Source organism: Blennius ocellaris (genome assembly GCF_963422515.1).
Source record: "Blennius ocellaris genome assembly, chromosome: 6".
Taxonomy (NCBI): Eukaryota; Metazoa; Chordata; class Actinopteri; order Blenniiformes; family Blenniidae; genus Blennius; species Blennius ocellaris.
The window spans coordinates 18,787,104-18,807,750 of NC_137655.1; the positions used below are offsets into that span (position 1 = coordinate 18,787,104).

Genomic DNA, 20,647 nt, shown 5'->3' on the forward strand with positions numbered 1-20,647 from the left:
AAGTCAGACAAAAAACAAAATCAATCCTGGTCTTGGATGTCCACTGCTCACTATATTTTCGATTCCATGAGCTTCAACAGACCTAAATTTTATTTCCCTTGCTTTTATGTGGCCTTCCACCCAAAATGTGACTGTTTTGTAACTATGACATCATCAATGGCAGTTTCTGTAAAAACCAGGCAGGGACTCTTAAGGTTCTGGTGGTTGGTCTGCACTGTGCTATTTTGTCTCATTTTCTTTCTTTTTTCTTTTTTTAATTTAATAAACTTTCTTTTTTTTTTCACGAGCCCAGTTTCTTTTCAGGGCTGTCGTATTATTAAAACTATATGTGTAAAATACGTAACGCTATAACTCCAGACTGCTTCATTCACGTCATGTAGGGTCACCGGGGCTGGAACTAACAGGTTACAGCTGAAACAACGCCAACTCAGGGAAAATCACACAAACGTTCCTACTACACAACCACCACCGGACAATGTTTCCATCCTTTACACCTTGTCATCCAAGCTCTGCCAACACACAAACACACACACACACACACACACAAACTTTTGATGTGTAAGGGAATTTTACAGTCACCGGTCAAATTTTAAACACATCTATTTGGAGAATAGGAGCAAATTTGTGTCCCAGAAGAAACTCCTCCAGGGAGAATTACAAACAAATAGGCCACTGTCCGAAATCATGTTTCTAAGTGTGATCATAAAAAAAAAATGAATTAGCATTGTGAATCAGTTGTTCTGACCGTGAATAATAGTGACAATAAATATGTGAAAATGTCTCATGATTGTTTCTCAGGCTGCTTAGTTTGTTGTCAACACCAGATTTGAATTATAACATTAATATGAAGAACTTTGCATATGGTAATATTACTTATTTCATAACTTTTATCATTTTCACCAGAGAGAGAGAGAGAGAGAGAGAGAGAGAGAGAGAGAGAGACAGAGACAGAGAGAGAGAGAGAGAGAGAGAGAGAGAGAGAGAGAGAGAGAGAGTCAGTCAAATACCAAAACATAATCACACATACTGATTCAGAGGCATCAAACTCAACACACATCCTTCATACAGTATTACAGTATAGCAGATGCAACGTATTGCAGCAAGGCAAATTGAAAACATACAAATTCCACACAGAAAGGTTAATCAATGTTATCATGGATATTGTGACCAAAATAAATCGATTATATTTACATCAAAAAACACCTGTCATTTTCTTTTCAAGCGGTTTAGATTGTTGCACAAGATAATTCTTCTCCTCATACTAAAAAAATAGACCAGACATCTAGAATACCACTTAACATGGTGATGTAATTTATTATTAGAACCCTTTAACCTCATCTTGGTGGATTTATCATGGATGGCAAATTAACTGCTTTCTATTTGTACTGATTTTGTGTGTCAGGGTCGTGTGTTGGGTCACTTCCTGGAAACAATATTTCACCCTGATCAGATCTCTGTCAGGTCAATTCAATTCAATTCAATTCAATTCTTTCCTTTAGTAGAGGAGGATACAGGCTCAGTGCTAAAAAAACATACACAACAATTAGTAAAAAAAAAAAAAAAAAAAGGCACCTAAACAAAGTATGCAGACATTGTAGCCTCGGGTGTTGAACATAACCAAAGCCAACAAGCTTTAATCTTCTGCTTTACTCGTCTCCACTTTTAAGGCTCAGGTTTTCAAAAAGATTTCTGAAGCCTGGCTGCAGGCATTTTCTCTCATTCAGCCCCACAAAGAAACATCAGTGAGGTCTTTGGTGAGTTCATCCTAAAGCAGCCGAGTGAGGTCGAGCTCTGCGCGGGCCAGTCAAGTTCATCTACATCAGACAGGAGAGAAAAAAAACGCTTCTTCACAGAACCGACTTGTCTTCACAGGAGCAGTGTCAAACTAAACAAGGAAAGAAACTCCCCAGACTTTTGCAGCGAAGTTTAAACACACGGTGACGTCGCGAAGGGAGAAACCGGCGTCTGAAAATGTGGTCATTGAGTTTGAGAATTACAACAGAAGGTTTTTTTTTTTTTGGTTCCATTTTTGCAGAAAAGCTGAAAGAGTCTGATGATGCACTGCACATCTCACTGTGACTGAAGGCTTCAGCATTCTCTCACAGTGAGACCACCCCCAAGTTCTGCATGCTGTTGCTCTGCATGGGTGAGTTTTCCTCCAGAGACCAGATAAATAAGTCACATTTTCCTTGTGGGGAATTCCGAGCTGCTGCAAAGTGCCATGCTGGATGTAAAAACCCCTTCAGGATATCACTGATCTGTGCTGGGACACCTCCATGTCAGAATTTCTTCAAAGCTAGTAGTCGTCATCTTTATCGAATTCTTGCTGCACCTGGACTTTAAATCCTCCGGTTAAGAAGAGGTTACGTTGTGGACTCCCAAACCTAAATTGCTGTAAAAAAAAAAAACCCCAAACAAAAAACAACAACTATTGCACAACAGCTGGAGACCTCCGAGGTGTGTTATGTCACCCCGAAGCCAGCTCTGAGTCAGTTGCTGGCGAGCAGCCCAAAGTACATTTATATTTTGGCCATATCAAAGACTGTGTGGACCCATGCTGAAGACCTGTAAGAAGTCGTGTAATGGAATAAACAAGAAAGCTTATGTAAGTGAGTCGAAGGTCATGGAAATAATGGCCACCCGTGGCGCACGCACGCACGCACGCACGCACGCACGCACGCACGCACGCACGCACGCACGCACAAACCTCTGCTTACAGGTCTTCTGAAACTCTTGAAGTCCACATAATCAGCAGATCTTGTCAAATACAAGGCCCTTTCTTAGCTTGGGATTCACAACTTCAGTTCATGTCTGAAAGTCAACATTTCCCAAAATAAAATCCATTTCACTTCAGCTGCCTGTCTGTTTTCTAACCGACGTCTGCTTTCATAATTAATATGCAATTTGCTGAAATAATGCACTCAGAGCGTCTACAACAGTTCCTGGGGTCCTTTATGTAAGACTGTGTGTGTGTGTGTGTGTGTGTGTGTGTGTGTGTGTGTGTGTGTGTGTGTGTGTGTGTGTGTGTGTGTGTGTGTGTGTGTGTGTGTGTGTGTGTGTGTGTGTGTGGCACATCAGACGGTTTAATGAGTAATAAGGGATAATAAGGGAGGTCTGTCTCCCTTTTTTCTGTTTTGGTTTTGCGGTGTAAATCACACACTCAGTGAACAGAAAAGTGAACGACTGTCTCCCCGTGTGTCGTCCATGACTTTTGATTCTCTTTTAATCTCTGGAAAACAAGTACTGACTGAGCAAGAAATGAATATTAATAGGAACCGTCTGCGGCATCACACTGGCCATGGGGAGGAAAACGGCCGAGACGACCGACACACGTGCAGTCGATCTATAAAAAGGAACAAAAGAGAATATTTTATGCCTTCGACATGATCTGCCACAAACATGACTCACGTGTGTGTCGGCCATCTGAGGGAGACACGAGGTGTGGGCATTGAAAGAGGTCTTGACGCTGCGCAGGGGATATCAGTGCTTCCTTGATGTCTTTGGTTTTATTCATAGGTCAGGAAGCAGCTGCAACTCACCTGCCATTTGTTGGCCCCTCTCATGTTACCTCCCATGTTTCACTGTCTGCTGCAAGCCGCGGCCACGTGTCTCTTTAAAGGACGATTTTTGAAAAGTTCACGATCCCTGTTGGGATTTTCTGCAGCGTCGTCGTACTTTGTGTAATAACCGCTGTGTGTCTGCTGATTGCGGTGCCTTTCTTTGGCCGCTGGTGTTTATTTAAGAGAACGGCATCACAGTCTTGTGTTCTTCAGCTCCAAATGATGAATGGGAAAAGGAAAATAGGTTTGCCGTTTGGCCCGGGCTTGAAAGGAGAAGATGTGGGTTTGTCATGCAAGAACACCACCCTGTGGTGAGCCGGTGGTTGACGGAAGGAGGTTGTACGGGGACGAAGGCTCCGCCGAGCGTAACTGAGGGAGCAGCGCCTGGAAAGACAAAGACCGACTGCTAAACAAGCTCAGAGGAGGACGGCCGATTGCTGTGCAAAGGATCTGCACAGAACAGCATGATGGGCCGTGAAGAGCATTACAATCCAGTTAAAACTGACTGAAAAACACGAGTAGATAAGATGTAGTGCTTATTGAGACGACGTTTCCTCGTGGACAGGCTATGAAATGATATAACAGTAATACACATCTTTTAAAACAATGTTCTTTCATGCGTTGATCTTCCTGTTAAATTCCATCATTGGCGCCATCTACATTCTAGTAATTTGAGTTCTCATTAAGGTTGGTGATATGTAAAATGTGATGTCGCCCTCCTTTGTCAGTTTTCAGTTGTCCAATTCTTTTTTTCCCCCAAACATTGAAGTGAGATGCTTCAGTGGGCTTGTTTTACCCACATTTCTTTAGTAGTTAAATAATGAGTTTGATAACGAGAATAATTTACTTGACTTTATATGTTTCAAATAAAACCTACATTTCATTCAAGATGATGCAGAGTGACAAGAAGACTACAATTGCTTCAATGGAGCTCAGCTTTTGTACTGGGGTCGCCTCCAATGACGTCCACATCTGTTTTATACAAGACCTTTGTTCTTTGCTTTGAATGAGATCAAATGTAAATATGACGGCCTGAGACATATCTAGAGCTGTATAAATATCCCATTCAATCATAATTTCTTTTTGCATGAATTATGCAAGAATTTTTATCATTAAATGTCCTCATTGTGCAGGTTTAACATTCTGATCTAAGACATTGATTGAATTCGGCTTGAACACAATATATAACATTGATATTTCTGGCGTGTTCATCTTGTACATGCAGTAATAAACCTATGCTGTTCTACCCTGAAATCCGAGGGAATATTCAGTGGTTCCCCTTCACAGTGGGTATATTACAATAAAAGACCTTTAAAAAGCATTTCTTTTTTTTTTTTTATTGATTTCTTGGCAAACATGGGTTGGAGCGTTGGTGTTGGTAACAAAGAGGCAGATGAAAGACACACTAATCTGTTTCTTTTGATGCCAGAAAAGGTCAGACTCATGTGCCTTTCCACCCTCCCGCCCACCTTCACTTGGACACACGAGGGGACATGAATACACAAATGCATACACGTCAGCATGAAGGGAATTCTCATCTTTTCACATGTTGCCAACAAATTAATGATTTCATAAAAGTGCGAGTTAAAATGTTTGTGTTTGGGACTGTAAAATGTGTTGTTTATCTGTTTGTGTGTGTGTGGGTGTTAATCTGTCTGAAGGAGACAGATGAGGGGAGGGAGAAGAAGGATAATTGTTTAAAGGAAGGAATCCAATATGGACTCTGTGCCTTTGTAGATGAGACGGAAGGTCTGCGGGGTCATTTTGGGCCATTGAAAGCAGGAGGCTTTCATCCAAGGAACCTCACAGCAGTGTGGGAACATTTTTTTTTTTTTTTTTTTTTTTAATATTTTGACAAATATTAAGTCCAGGTCAGCTTTTAAGGAAAATAACTTTGAAGATGTTTTCTGTTTTTGTTTTTGTTTTGTTGTGTTTTTTTAAAATCACACTGTATTTCTGATGTGATGCACCTCAGGTTGGTGTGTCACTCAGCACTGCAACACCAAGAAATCCCGTTTGGATTATACCTTTTAAAAAGTTATCTTAATTCAAAGTTCTTCACAAAAAGAGAAATAGATGCAAATGTTTGCAAGCACACATGTGAACATATTTAAATAAATACAGCTAAATTATCATTTGCAGTCAATATTGTGAGGCGGCCAGTGAGGTGAGAAGAAAACATGAAAGAAGTAACTAAGACAAAACAATGAAGTTATAGAATAGACTTTAGTGCAAAACCCTAAATTACGACAGCTACAGATTATATACAAAGACTTATAAGGAAAAACGCAACGAGCTTAATAAAAAGCATGAGAAGGAATTCATTGTTTTACCATTAGAGTGCTATCAAACCCAAACAAGCAACAAAAACCAACCAAAAAAAAAAATCACCCTTAGAAATGTGTGATTCAGATTCACAATGACATGAAATTGATGTTATGAATGATGCAAAAATAATGAAAAAGTTTGGCGTTCCACACTGACCTGCAAGAAGGTAATGAGGAATTAAAAATCAAATGAAAACCACTGAACATTACCAATGGTCATGATTGTGGGCACGAGTTTCACAGTGTTTAAAGTGTGTAAAACTGCATTTTGAATAGACATTTTATCCCTCATGTATCCAAAGAAATACAGGAACTTGGCCAATGTGGAGCAGCAACAGACAACACATAATGTGTTTTAATCATAACAGGAGTTGAGTGTTTTTCCAAGTGGCACCTCACAAAAGAATTAATTGCCCACCCCTGGGGTAAACTGTTAATCTGTTTATCAATAGCTGCCAGATGAAGCTACTTCAAGGGATGTCCAGGATTTACTTGATCTGTATATCCCCCCAAATGTAAACACGTACAATTACATTCTCGCACACGCCCAGTCTTTCTTCGCTACCGGCTTAACAGGTGTCCTCGGCTCTGGACTCCACACTCCCATCAGTCCTCAGGGTCCCAGCACATAAACCTTTCCCCTTGTTATGTAACTGTACTTTGTTGGAGGTCCTAAATTCTTTTCGAGCTGCGCCTGCAATTTGTGGTATTTAGGTGTAAAAATGCTCGTGTACATCTACCGAGACTCATGAACCACCTCACAACTTTGTCAAATGGGATTCAGCCTGGGCAAAACAATGACATTGAAACGCTTTGGTTTCCTTTCAGCAGTTCATGCCATCATATGAGAGAAGAATTGTAAAATGAATCAAGAATTTACAGAGATATATCACTGTGCTGACGCTCTTGTTTTGTGATCCTGTGGAGGATTAAAGCACATCAGATCCCAGGTCTCATGGGACTTATAAAGGGAATTTGCCCAACTTTCTCTGCAACATTACTTGTTTTTTTTTGTGTTTTTTTATCAAAGCTGCAAAATGTGTGTCAGAAAAACAATGTGTGGGAATATCAGCATTCCTGTCCAGGGAGTTGCATGTTTTTCAAGGTAGGTCAACAGTATAGCAAAGGGAGGGAAAACACAACTAATGGCTGTTTTGACTGAAACTCACGAGTGTGATAGATCATATCAGAAATGACCTCATTGCACATTGAGCTACGCATTGGCAGACAAATGTGGACATGAAGCCAAATGGCCTTTCTTATCACCATTCCTCCAAAACGTGTCTTTTGCCAAAGAGGGCAGCTGAGGTCCTGAGTGTAAAACAACACTTTAAAAAAACCCCCACTGAAAACATTGCCGAATACAGCCTTTACATTTTCACAAACATACTTCTTGAGAATAGATTCGTCACAAATCCGTTTGCGTCAAACCAAACCTGAGCCAAGGAAACACCCCTTCGAAGATTGTTGTTTCTGTCTTTGCAGGGAGGTGACCTACAGGTTTTGCAGCGCCGTTAAAGTGCGACGCCGTTAGATGACCTGCTCCAGGGGAGCTGGCGGCTCGTTGTGAGGTTGAAGGTTCAAGTGCTGACATAATTCACAAGCTCAGCGCAGAAAGAGGTTCACCGCCGCTGCCTCTACTTTGGGTTGAGGAAGAGAGAAGGGTCAAGTCAGAAGCACTCCCCGAAATCTGGTGGACATTTTGTACTGCGAGAAAAAGTGTTGATCGGCTGCAACATGAATCCTGTTTTAAAGCTGGTTATTTCACCTGTCATGAGCTGCAGCATGTCTGCTGGCTTCTGCTTTACGAAAGCCGCGCACAAGATAGTCAGACCTGCGCAACATCAATCACGACGTGACATTTTTATAGAGTTTGACTGAAGTTGTGTCACTGGATTGCACATCTGGATATTTTTTGGCCTGTGATCTTCCCAAGACCACATTGCAAATTACGCTCTTTAATTCTAGGAATTTACGTCCATATTTTAAATTGAAACAGTCATGCTGTGTTAGACAGGAAGTGAAAAAGCCCTAATATTTATAATGAAACGTCTTAATCGATATAAACAATTTACTCCAATGAATACTTTGAGCAACAAGATAAGTTATTGTGTAAAACCAAACAGATTTCAATTAAAGGAGTGAGTTAATGTAACTTAATCCATTGGAGAAAAAAAATGCAGTTATTCTTATAAGGTTGCATGACTTAGAATCAAGCTTTTTGACTTGGAAAAAGAACAAAATGAGTTAAAACTCCTTTGTTTTAAGTATCCTTATATTTTGAACTTGAACTATGAGTCATGATGATTTATGTGCTCACAGAAATTCAGAAAATGGGCTGATGATGTTTTTACAAAAAGTTTCTTAGGATTTCTTATTTGTTTTTATTGTGAACTTTAAACTGTTCTGAATTTTTCTTTTAATAAACGAACATATGAATTCCAACAATTTTCAGGTAAAGACATTAGCTGCTGGTCAGGCAGGAATATCGTAGTAAGACGTCAGAGTGAGGATCTCCCCCAGCTTCAGTCTACACGATGTCCTTATCATGCTTTTTGTTGCTGTTGGTGTGAATGTGACCGTGTGTAACTGTGTGTCGGATTGATGATCAGGTTATACCCTTGGTTAGAGGAATAGGGAAACAAAACGTAGAGTGCATTTTAAATCTCAGCTCTTCATCAGGAGTCTGGACTGATTTTCACAGCACATGTATGTGGCGTGCCTTTGGGCCATGCGGATATAGAAGAGAACAAACAACTTGGATGTGGATCAAAACCTTTCCACGATCCGTCTCCAGTACCAAAGGTAGTTCTAATTACTATTATAATAATAACGATCACAAGAAGATTTCAGATGAAATGCCGCCCGCTATCGACTTGTATCTTCACTATTTTGGGTTTTTCACCAAAGTCTGATCCACTCTGACTGGCATATGTTTCGATTTTTAGAGAATTTCTGCGGAACTTGATGTGCTATTTGTGTACACGCTCCCAAATCGGGCAGAGGAAAAAGATGAACGAAAAGAAGGAAAAAAAAACCATGGCCCGAGGATAGTAATCTTTGCCTTTTAGAGAGGCAGGCACATTGCAGGTCTATATTGGGACCGTTTAGCGAGTGCAGCGCAGCTCTTTCCTCCATCGTCCCTCACGTCACAACTCTTCTCATGGGTCCCACCCTATTGATCTCTCTTCTGGTGTCCCATCATGCAGATATTTTCCAGAGAACAACGGCTCGCTTATAAACAGACTCACAATCAACCCGCAAAGACAATTCACACAGGGCAACTTTTATTAAAAATCAGAGATATCTTGTGAGCATCGGACATCAAATGTACACAATATACAAATGGTGCGTTTTACAGCAAATATACTTTCTATAAAGACAGCAGCAGCAGAATTGGCATGTACAAAAATACACATTTGATTTTTCTCGCGCAACACATCATACCAAGGTAACAAGATAATATTTATATATATATATATTTATATCTGTATCATAAATATGCAGGACTGTACACATTTTGCTGTAATGGAGATATCAATAAAATTAATAACACAGGATGAAGTAGCTTTTGAGACCATTAAAAATTGCAGCACTTTTCTGGACAATGACTGCATTGCACTGTGCAGTTCTATAAACACAACGTATAACAGTCATAAAAAACACTTCTTACACTGTGCTGGCAACGCACTTACAAACTTTCCATTGTAGTAATGCACAGTGCAGTGAGGTCACTATCTGTCAAGTGTCGCCAAAGATCTGGACACTGCCGCGATAGAGTGAAAAACTCATATTATTATGGACAAAACAAATTGAGTAAGAGGGAGTTTTTAAAATGGTGCGCCCAGCTCAAAACACACACACACACACATACACACCCATGCACACACACACACACACACAAAGAAATACCAGTGAGCATTTATTGATTCAGTGATTAAAACCATGTACTTTATGACATAGCTCACTTGATGGATGGAGTCGCTCACAAACAGTCAAAGTGCTCTGCGGGATTGGAATAATTAGTAAGTGGATTGGACACTGGACCTTTACACCTTCAGGAAAACACAAGTTGTGAACAGAGATAAAAGCATCTAAAATGCACAAAACTGAAGCAGTCATCATGGCCACATTACTGTTGTTTCTTATGGAAAGAAATATCAAGACACAATGGTGTCCCTTAAAATGTGTCCTTAGCAAATTGAAATTAAATTAAAAAAAGATTAAAAGATTAGTTTAATGTTTTTTTTTTGTATGTTTTAGACATTTTCTGAGATGTCTCCTTATTTTTCTGTTTCATTAGCGTATTTGTCCAACTTTACTTTTTTTCTTTTTCATGTGCTGTAAAAACTACATGTTGAAGGCAAGACAAGGAAAGGAAAAAAAATAAAAAATTCCCAGAAACTGAAGCTTGGCACTTAATCTGTAACACTGACCGATTTTGGCAAAATCTTAAATTATTGTTTACGAATCCAGATGTCAAATTACACTGTTTCTCAATATCTTTCTTTGAGATGACTTCAGTAAATCAGGGCGGATTGCTCAACAGATGATTGGAGGAGCTCAGTTGCAGCCTGCTGTCAGATACTGTAACGTTTTCAGTCCAAATGTTTGACAGATTTCTGTCACAATACAGTAAGTTTGCCCAAAAAATTAAATGAACCAGTGAAGCAGGAGGTTCATCTGTACCTATAAAAATGTTTAAAAAAATTTCAAACAACTTGGCAGTACCATTACTGTGATCTACGGGCAGGAAATGGGAGTACGCACAGGGATATAATCACATCAATGGTGAAACAGTCAGATAAAAGTGAACATATCAGATAAAAGCCAGTCTCCCACGTACAGTTTTCCTCTACAAAGTTCTTATTTACACGTACGACTCTTCTGCAAAAAAAAGCTGTTCAAAGTCCTCCAGCCGCGGGTCGCTGCACCGCCTGGTCTGCCACTCCTTCTTACCCTGCACTATGGCCAGCGCGACCTCCTGACTCCTCCGCAGGCATGCGTCTGCATCCTCCTGACTCTGGGAGGTAAAGTAGTCCCTCACCGCGCGGGTGGCAGAGGCCGACAGGCTGGGGTGTGGTTTGGTGTGGTCCACCTCCACGTCGGACACTTTGGAGCCGCTTTCCCGCGGCGGGTTTTTAGACGTACGGGGCCTGTCCAGAGTAAGGCTGTTGGAGGAGTGAGCGCACGCCGTGACTTTGGCGGGCTCAGATGCTCGGCGGGGGAGCGTCCTCCTCCCTTTGTGGCCCTCCGTCGCCGGAGTTAGGGAGTGAGACTTTGGCCTTTGGAGGACCAGCGTGGTGGCACCCTGTCCATAAAAAACACCCTGCGGGGGCTGCACGGAGTCGCCTCCCGCCAGCTGCTGCGCGACCTCACCCCCCGCGTATGCTCCGGCGCTGTCAGGGGAGGTTGACGTCGTCTCTCTGGAGGTGAAGGTCGGGTCGTGAAGCTGCCTCAGCTCCTTGACCGTCAGGGGTCTCTCAGTCCCCCGGTAGAAAGGAGAGCGGTGACGCTGCAGCTGCATTACAGCCTGCTGGTACGACGGAGGGCTGCTCGATCTCCGCAGGCCATTCGGACTCGTCACCCCTCCCTCCTGGCCCGGGACGGAGGAGCCATCAACAGTCGAGTAGGATTTCCCGTTCACCAAATGCAAGACCTCCGAGTGTCCGCTTTCGGGCTGCCTCAGTGACAGGGCCCGATCCTTCTTGAGCCACGTATTGGGATGGAGGCCATGTGACTGGGAGGTGGATTGGCCGGTCCGGAGGGGCTGTGGGGGTTGGGGCCAACTGGGCAGGGCTTCCCTCTGAGGCGGAGAGCCCCGGGGCGACTGCTGCGGCCTCCCGGGGAAAAAGGGGGCGAGAGAAGCAGGCTCAGATAATGGAAACGTCCCGTTTGTGGCGTAGTCAGTGGAGTACTGTGAAAAGGCGGAGTCTAACGAGCTGAGGGAGGAGCCTGTTGGGGAGGTTGCTGGGGAGGACAGGCTGGAGCAGCTCGCATCCAGTTGCAGCGGTGGCGGAGGAGCAAGCTTCGTCTTCCTCCGTCCACCATTTTGGATTTTGGCTCCTCTTTTCTCACATCTCTCCCCTCCCTCCTCGGTCAGCTGCAGCCCGTTCAGTCCCCGCTCCAGAAACAGTTCATCCTCCTCCGCCTCGCCCTCCATCGCAGCGTCATAACTCGCTTTCCTTGGTGGCAGGTGGCCGTTATCCGCATGGGCCATCACCATACTGGAAGGCGGCGTGCCGGTCAAGGCCAAGGCCGGCTCCGAACTGCGTCTCAGTCTCCTGGGACATTGCGACGAGCCGTTGGACTGGCGGGCGCGAGGCTGTCGGACTGCAGGGCTGAACCGCCGGGTTCTGGCCAGAGGAGGGAGCTGCAACAGGAGGTCCGTCTCCGGCTCGGGATCGGGGTCCGGGTCGCCGTCACTGAGCGTGATGACGGAGTCGCGGCTGCGGCTGTCCGGCTTGTCTTTGTCCCGAAGCGGCAGCTGCTCCTGGTACGGAGACTCGGGGTCGTCGTTCAGCTCGTTTTCCAGACTGTCATAAGATGAGTCGTTCATCTGGAAAGACGACACATCTGGGAAGGCAAAAACGAAAAGGAATAAAAAAAAAAAAAAAAGAGGATTTAACAGAGAAATGAAACTAATAAGCAAACAATGTTCATTTGTTTTGAAGTCCACACGCTACTCTAATAAAGAACATTTGAAAAAGCAAAGCATTTGGTTTTGTCAGTATAAAACCACATGGCATCTGCTTTTTATGTGGTTGATGAACTTTTATCCTCGATGCCAAAGTTATTTAAGTTTTAGTGAGTGCATGTGACCATCATCGGCACTCCCTCGAGGTAATGTACATTTTATTGAGTGTGTTCTATTATGACTGATGAGAATAGTGCCACATCTTAGCATGAGTGATAAATAAACAGGTCTTAGACTGAGATAGTAGAGGGACTATGAACTAGTAGAGCAGTGTTAGGAGTATGGAGGATGGACCAGGACATTCTGGGAGGGGGGGGGGACCCTCAGGTCTCTCATGGTGGTGAGGCGAACAGGGGACAAAGCATCACCCTGCCGTGAGCCACTTAACCTTTTAGTGGTTATTTATAACGTGAAGGAAAACTGAAGAGGTGCACTATATGAAAGAGAGGATCCAGTGTTGTCTGGATCGGCACCTGTGACCCCGACAATCTATGAAAATGACTGCAGGTCAATCTGCCGACCCCAATCAAGGGGACCGAAAGAGCTCAGGCAGACTCCGAAACCATCCAGCGACAAGGTTTATAGTCAGGTTTTTATTTTTAAAAGAAATAGTGCAATGGTACAAACTTGGAAGCACAAGTTTGCATGATGCTCAAACTTCTTCTTACGATAGTCAAATTTCAACTTTATTATGTGCAATTCCAACATTTCCATTGCAGGCCAATAGCAATGTGGAATTAAAGTAAGTCTTTGTTGTGTGTCTTTTTTTTTTTTTTTTTTTGGAAAACCCAAGTAACCAACAAAGCTTCACCACAAGTTTATGTAACTAAACTGATTTACAAAATGGGTCTGATTATGGGCTGAAAAGTGATGTAATGGAGCCTGGGCCTTGCCATTTTGGCGGTTTTAATAAAAGAACAGGGAATCCTGGCTATAAATCTAGTCCACAGACTTGGCCTCAATCTTTAAACCGGTTTCTTTTGAGCTCGTTCGTTCTGGTCTGTGCTCTCGATTCGGGGCTCTCACCGGATCCGTGATCGCTGCTGCTGCTTTTCTGGCTGAACGCTCTGAACAGCGAGGCGACGTCTCCCAGCACGCCGCTGCAGTTCTCTATGAGGAAGCGAACGAGCTCGCACACCTGCAAGAGAAGAGACACCACCTGGTTACATCACGTCATCGCCGACATTTCGGAGCCCTCGCTCCGCGCCGCTGCACACGGTGACAAGTGATTTTCAGTTGCACAACGAGATGAAGGAGTGTTGCTGTTTGTTCAAACGGCGCTGAAGCTGTTACTTAAGGAGGCAAAGCAGCCAGAGTTCAACAGTAATTTGGCAAACAGCTTGTAAGCGCCTGCGTGAGCTCGGCATGCTGAGTAAACAAACGCGTTGCATAAAACGAAAAGGCACGGGTTTTCTTTGGTGATCCGAGGTGTATTATGATACGAGATTATGACACATAATGACACGAGATCCTTTATTCACCAAAGTTAAATCAGCTTTCTCTCAACCTTTCAATGTGTATTTAGGAACGGAACCCTGGTCCATACATCATCTAAAATGAAAGGAAATGTGTGTTTGGTGTCAGTGAGTGACGACCAAACTATTGCAGCCGAGTTGTTGAACAATCTACAGAGATTCCTGTTTGTTAAATGAAAAAAAAAAGAAGAAGAAAATGCCATTATTCCCTGTTTGTTCAGACTTTAATCATCCAATCCACAAAACTACACCAAATTGCAAGCAAAGAAAAGTAGTTTAGCTTCAGGAGAAACAAATTGTTGGTGACCTCACATGTGTTTCTTACAAATGTGGCACCGATTTTAAAGTGAATTAAAAAGGAATGGTATCAGATCTCAGGCCAAACAGCTGGGTCCCAACAAAGAAATAGTCCCCCAAACACCAAAATCCTAGCGTTTTATGCATGATGTAAACTTTTTACACAAACAGATAAGAGGCATTTATATAATTAATACAGTTACATATCTAAGGAAGCATTTGTCCATTTGCATTGGGGAAGGAAAACCTTAACCAAAAACATATAAATGCATGCTGGTGAATTTAGAAAATGAGGAACTGAACTGTGAGATCAAAAAGCTCGACATTTTTACCAAAGAATCCTGGTTTGGAGTCATTAGGGGGGATATTTTGAAATCGTTGTTTTCAAAATGGGTTTGAAGCAGAAGTACGGTGGTTTGATGAAAGACTTATGGTTTAGACTGCCGCTACCGTCTTCTTCATTCTGTGCAACTACAACCCAAATAACATTCTGCTTTCAGTTTCAAACAGTTGTCAAAATTTCTGTTTCATGCTATTATTCAGAGAAATCTTGGAAGTTCACATGCTGGCACTGATTTCACCCTTCATGGTTATAAAGAAGTATTTGCAGATCTCAGCCTCCAAGAAAGAAGCATCAACTCTTTCTTCTCCATCAACTCTTTCTTCCTCGTTTCTGGTCGATGTCACGATAAAGTTACATTACGTCATTTGAAACCTTTGATATGAAGGTTCAGGGAAACACTCATTGAATGCTATGTTATGTGAAGTCAATGTGGGAGGATGCACCCCCCCTGCCCCCACCCCACAAAAACAAAAAAACAAAAAAACTTTAACACAACACATGTTCTGTGTCATGCCAAGCAGCTATTTGTTGGTCAATGGCCCAACTTCCTAAAGTTTTTCATATAAAACACATTATTAAACATTATTATTATGCAGACTCCCTGGTTTGCACCCCCGCTGAAAGTCTCTGGTGCCCCAACACTTTGAAAACAACCAGTCTAATTCAAAACATGTGTTCATATTTATATTGCAAACTCAGCTGAAAAAAACCCTCAAAAACCCAGAGGAAATAGGATTCTGTGAAACTTCCTCAATGCTCGGTAGGTTTCGAAACACTCCAGCAGAGTCAGTGTTGCGTATATTATCAGTCTACTTGGAATCCGACTTCAAACAAATCTCCTGGCCGCTGAAAGCATCGTCTGTTAAGCTAAACAGACGCAATTTACGAAACACATATGACGTGCAGCGACACAAGTCATCCGCTAACGCCACTCAGATATGTTGGAGCCTCCCCAACCGTGGAAAATTTCCACAAAAAATCCCCATGACGATTTTATAAATATCTGCCATCATGATCTGGACATCAGTGACTCAATGGAAACACGGTGAAGACAAACAGACTCTGTGTTTGTGTGGCTGGATGTCGTCTGTCCAAATGCCTGAATGAATCTACATGCATTTGACGACCCGCGTGTTGAAACAGTGCAGCGGAGAATAACTCTGGAAAAAAAAGAAAAGAAAAATAAACTAATTTTCTTGAACTACTTCCAAATAAATCAGACAATGGACGGAGGCTGTTTTCCCAGAAGGGTCAGTGATTTCACAACATTCAGGAATTTCCAACCAGCAGAACTTCAGAAACTAGATGTAAACTACGACTTTCGATCCAATGGTGACATTTTACTGGACGGACGACTTGGTGAGCTCAGTTCAGCAGTTGTGACCAGAGTGCAGCTTTTCCTCCTGCTTCAATCTTTTTTTTTTTTTTTTTTACAAGAACACTGTGTCTTTTCAAACAGCACTTCTGCCCGCAGGTCACATATCACTTTTATTAGACTATGACTAATTTTTAGCCATGTTTTCCACATCTTACTGCAGGAAAACTGAACTTGTACATACACAGCAGACTCAAACTGATGTACAAACATTTCTCCTGTCTGTGAGCTGTACTCGTTTCTCTTTGCATGTCACTGCAGACGTCCACAGGTGGATTACAGTTGCTAAGCTGTAGGATAAACACATTACTCTAGAGGACATACACACTCACTTCACATCCTTTTCACTATTTGCCCTTTTGCCATTAAATACACTGAAGTATTCTACTGGTTTGCTTTAGGGCAGTGGTGTACAAACATTTTTCACTGATGACATATTTGACGATGTGAACGTGTCCAAGGGCCATCAGCTCCCCAATTACACAACATTATTATACACAATTTTAAAAAAAAGAGAAAAAAAAGTATCTTATTGAAACTTCTTTTTGGGGTGAATTGTTATGCAATTTGCATAAAATGCATTTTAATAGTTCTTCCACATATAACATAATTTGTATGTATGCAACACAATTTATTTACCAACATGAGTTGGAAAACAAGACTTCCATGTTGCATGCAATAAGCACATTTAAGGACAGAGGTTGCAGGCATATAAGATAAAACCTTGGGCTGTAATTTACCCTGAAGACATGCTTATACATACTTTTTCAGGGCAAGTGAAATGCTCAATTATCTACAAGTTAACCCATTTTATATAACCCAGTTTATATCCAAATAATGATGAATGCATGATTAAATGTCGAACTTTGAGATCTGTGCTGTGTGTGTCCGAAATTTGTAAATCCACAACAACTCTCTACAACACCGCTTTATCCTTTTTGTTTTCCTTCCTCCAAGCCACTGCGTCCGATGTATGCATGAAAAACATACTTGAACTTATGAACTCGGCAAATGCAACAAGTACAAATGACTGTATCAAGTACCATTTTTGAACACACACACACACACACACACACAATGCATGCGGTATGTCTTATTTCTTGCAAATAACCCATTATATTGCGGTCAATATCATGTACACAGTATATTTACAAAAATAATCATGTGGAAAAAAGAATTGTCTGATTCATTTTCTAATAAACAATGATTATATTCTCTGTTATTTTGGTTGCTTTTACATTTAACAAAAGATTTGATCAGAATCAGATGTGTTTAGGCTTCTTCAGATGGAAATCTCACCAATATGAAAAGCTTTTGCCCGAGAAAAGTTAGGATTGTTCTGGATTGTGGACACTAATAAACACTCAAACTCTGCTGAACAACAACAGTCTGTTTTATCTAGACAGTGTTGTGATCGCTAAACCAGCAAGCCAGTCATTATTGCACTTTCTTTCGACTTATCTGTCTGGATTTGCGCCGTCTCCTCTGACCTGCCACCCTCTGGGTTTCATTTTTCACTCTTTCTCCTCTGGCACGTCACTCGTCTTTCATTTAATCTCGCTGCTCTCCTTCAGTCACTTATTCAGCATTCCTCACCGCCACTCACAGAGCGCTGCTACGTGAGAGAAAGCACTGCCGGAGAAAGCCTCTGGGCATCCCAGAGACTTTCACCCGTCCATCCATCACCACCCCATTCACAGTTTGTTTCTTTTTTTTTCTTCTTTCTCTTTAGGATGTTATCTTAAACTCTTCCACTGTTAAAAAAAACAGGAACTTCATATCAACAAGAAACCACGTGTCTGTCTGCTGCGTTGAGACAGGTTCAGTGGCACTGCAGGACACAAATGCACTTGTTGGTGAAATTATTCTAATATTATAAGCTGTATGGAAGAGAAAAACTACAAGGAAAGGGCTCAAGCTAAGAATTCTGACGAGCCTGGCAACAAGCTTTTTCACATTAAGTAACGCACGTTAGTTTAAATTGGCCCCTGATTCTGACGAGCCAGGTGGCAAATGTCAAAAATGTCACTTTGTTATTCTTATTTAAATATCAATTTTTTTCTATCCAGAAAGACCTACTGTGCTCTGAATGAGCATACAAACAGGCTGTGTGTCGAAGGAAAGAGTTATCAGAGGAGCGTTTGTGGAACAGATATTTGGGTCTTTGCGGCTGCTGAGGGTATTTGTGCTGACAAGTGTGAATGTGTGTGTGTGTGTGTGTGTGTGTGTGTGTGTGTGTGTGTGTGTGTGTGTGTGTGTGTGTGTGTGTGTGTGTGTGTGAGGAGCGAGAAAGAGGGGGTGTTTCACAATTTTCCACAAAAACACACACTTTGCCTCAGGATTCTGCAGAAAAATTCTTCACATGTTTTCTCAATGAACCCCCCCACCCCACCCACCCCGACCAATTTGAGCCTCATACAGACACACAAACAGACATTTGAAAAGATTAGCGAGCCACACACAGTGAATTATGTGTAACGCAATAACTCGGACTTTCCGAACAGACCACAAGTCGAAAACCTTTGCATGCTTTGGTGACACCATGTTGGGTTGTTTTGGATAAGAGGGGGCTTCCTCTGTGGGCTCTGGCTGGAGCTCCGTCTTCTCAATGAAGCCATTTCGGGCGAGTCTGGCGGAGCGAGTGGTTTTCATTCTCTCGAAAGTTAACTTTAGATTCACTGGAATAATCGGAAAAGCTGTTGAAGTGAAGTTTCACCTTTTTTTTCCCCGAACGTTATACTGACTCATTGAATTCATTGACCTCCTGCAGGTTACGTGTTGCTCATGTGTGTTAGTAGGCCGGGTCCTGCTCAGAGGTCAGTCGGCACATTCAGAGGAAAGCCTGTCGTGTGCTGAGAAAGTACTTATTAAATGTGTGCGAACATGCATGTACACGCATACCAGTGTCGGTAAGCCCTCAATATCTTAACTGTCAGTCAAACTCCGGCCCGTCTGTCTGGCCACATGAGTTTCAGACCCAACACAGCGGCACATGCACACCCTTATTCCACTGAAACGCTCCATCGTTCCAATCAGTCCACTGATATTTGATTAGATGCACCATCCAAGCTGAATATTTTTAGTTTTTACTGTATTCTAGCTGTACAAACACAATATTTGTAATTTAATATCTTCCAAGGTCCCACACACAGAATTTGTGAAATACACCAAAGCATAAAGAATTCCTTTTAACCAAGTTTAACATGAATCTGTTCGGCAGCTCATCTAATTCTCAGCAAAAATGTACTACTCTGTGAAAGGTTCAAAACTTTGCATCAAATTGGAGGTTTTCCTGATGACACGTTTGGGTCATCCTATTTGATTCTCACCTTTTTCGTCGCCTCCCCCTCAATCTCAGGGGTGCTGGGTGCTGGAGCCCAAAGCATGCTGGGAGCAATGCAAACAGACAGGTTGAAGGCGTTCATCTGGTTGTCGTGGGCGTTGCCCTGAATGCAGTGCAGCACGGCGACGACATGTCGCAGCAGAAGCAGATTCTCACTTGGCAGAAGGTGGAGCAACCTGCCAGAGAATAATTGAAAGATCAACTCAATGAGGACAGAAGGAGGAAAGCACGCAAGGAGACGACAGCAGGACATGGGTGTGTGTGTGTGTATGTGTGTGTGTTATCCTGTTTACTGATTTCAGCCTCCACATAAATGCGTCCAAAAAAATCTTTCCACTGTTGTTTTAATGTTGGTTGTTTATGATTTTCTTAAGCAGAAGGAATTCAGACTGTTGTTTCTGGAAATGAGTTAATACTTGCTCTCTCTCTCTCTCTCTCTCTCTCTCTCAGAGAGAGAGAGAGACATAAACACTCATGTAATTAAAAGAAAAATGAACACAGTGTGAGGTGTTGGTTCACCATAAGCCACCAGTAGACTCATTTATTAAAAGGTTTTCCTTTAGTTTGTCACTCATCTGTTCCAAGAAACGTCAGTGCGACTTGTGACTCTTATGTTTGCTTATGAGGCAGGGACACAGTGCCAGTACGGTATTTGGTCTTTTACCTCTGGACATCCGGCAGTCTCTCCTCCTCTCCTTCACCCTCCATCGCATCCATCCACTGGTGGTACAGATCCACACACAGTATACTGCCCGGGATATTTCTGAGGAAGTCCTGAAGGCAAAAACCATATTAGTTAATCATGAGTCCCGAATACAGTATAGGTTGCAACTTAATTATGTGCCTTAAATGTGTTTTGACCTATTTACGGGCATTACATTTCAGTACGATGTCACTTGGTACATAGAACGTTTCAAAGCTACAGTGTCAAATCCTGGTTCTGGAGAGCTTTAGAGGATTACACATTTATTAGAGGAAGTACAGTCCCGTCCGCCTGTGTAAAAGAATGCCTAAAACGAAATCAAGATGGGAGATGAACTATCTCTGTTAAAGGGAAAAAAAAAAAAAAAACACCTGGGCAGCTGACTGGATGTCCACCACAGCAGCAGCTGTTTTGCCTGGATACTGAACAATGCTGCACCTTGTGTTTGTGACTGGCCGCCTGCCTGGCTGTGCAGAAACAGATTATCCTGTCTGGACTTGGGCAACTTTGGACGGACTTCAGTCGAA

General features: G+C 42.4%; 1 protein-coding gene across 1 annotated transcript in view; it reads right to left on the reverse strand.

Moving 5' to 3' along the window:
* Positions 1 to 9,158: 9,158 nt before the first annotated feature.
* LOC308131860 (rho GTPase-activating protein 20-like) overlaps positions 9,159 to 20,647 on the reverse strand; it is a 29,138-nt gene continuing 17,649 nt past the window's right edge. Inside the window, exons 12-15 of the mRNA XM_080498731.1 lie at positions 20,082 to 20,191; positions 19,404 to 19,593; positions 13,611 to 13,722; positions 9,159 to 12,463 (exon numbers count right to left, since the gene is read on the reverse strand). Coding sequence (XP_080354857.1) covers positions 10,758 to 12,463; positions 13,611 to 13,722; positions 19,404 to 19,593; positions 20,082 to 20,191 — 2,118 coding nt within the window. The 3' untranslated portion in view covers positions 9,159 to 10,757. The remainder of the gene's footprint in view (positions 12,464 to 13,610; positions 13,723 to 19,403; positions 19,594 to 20,081; positions 20,192 to 20,647) is intronic.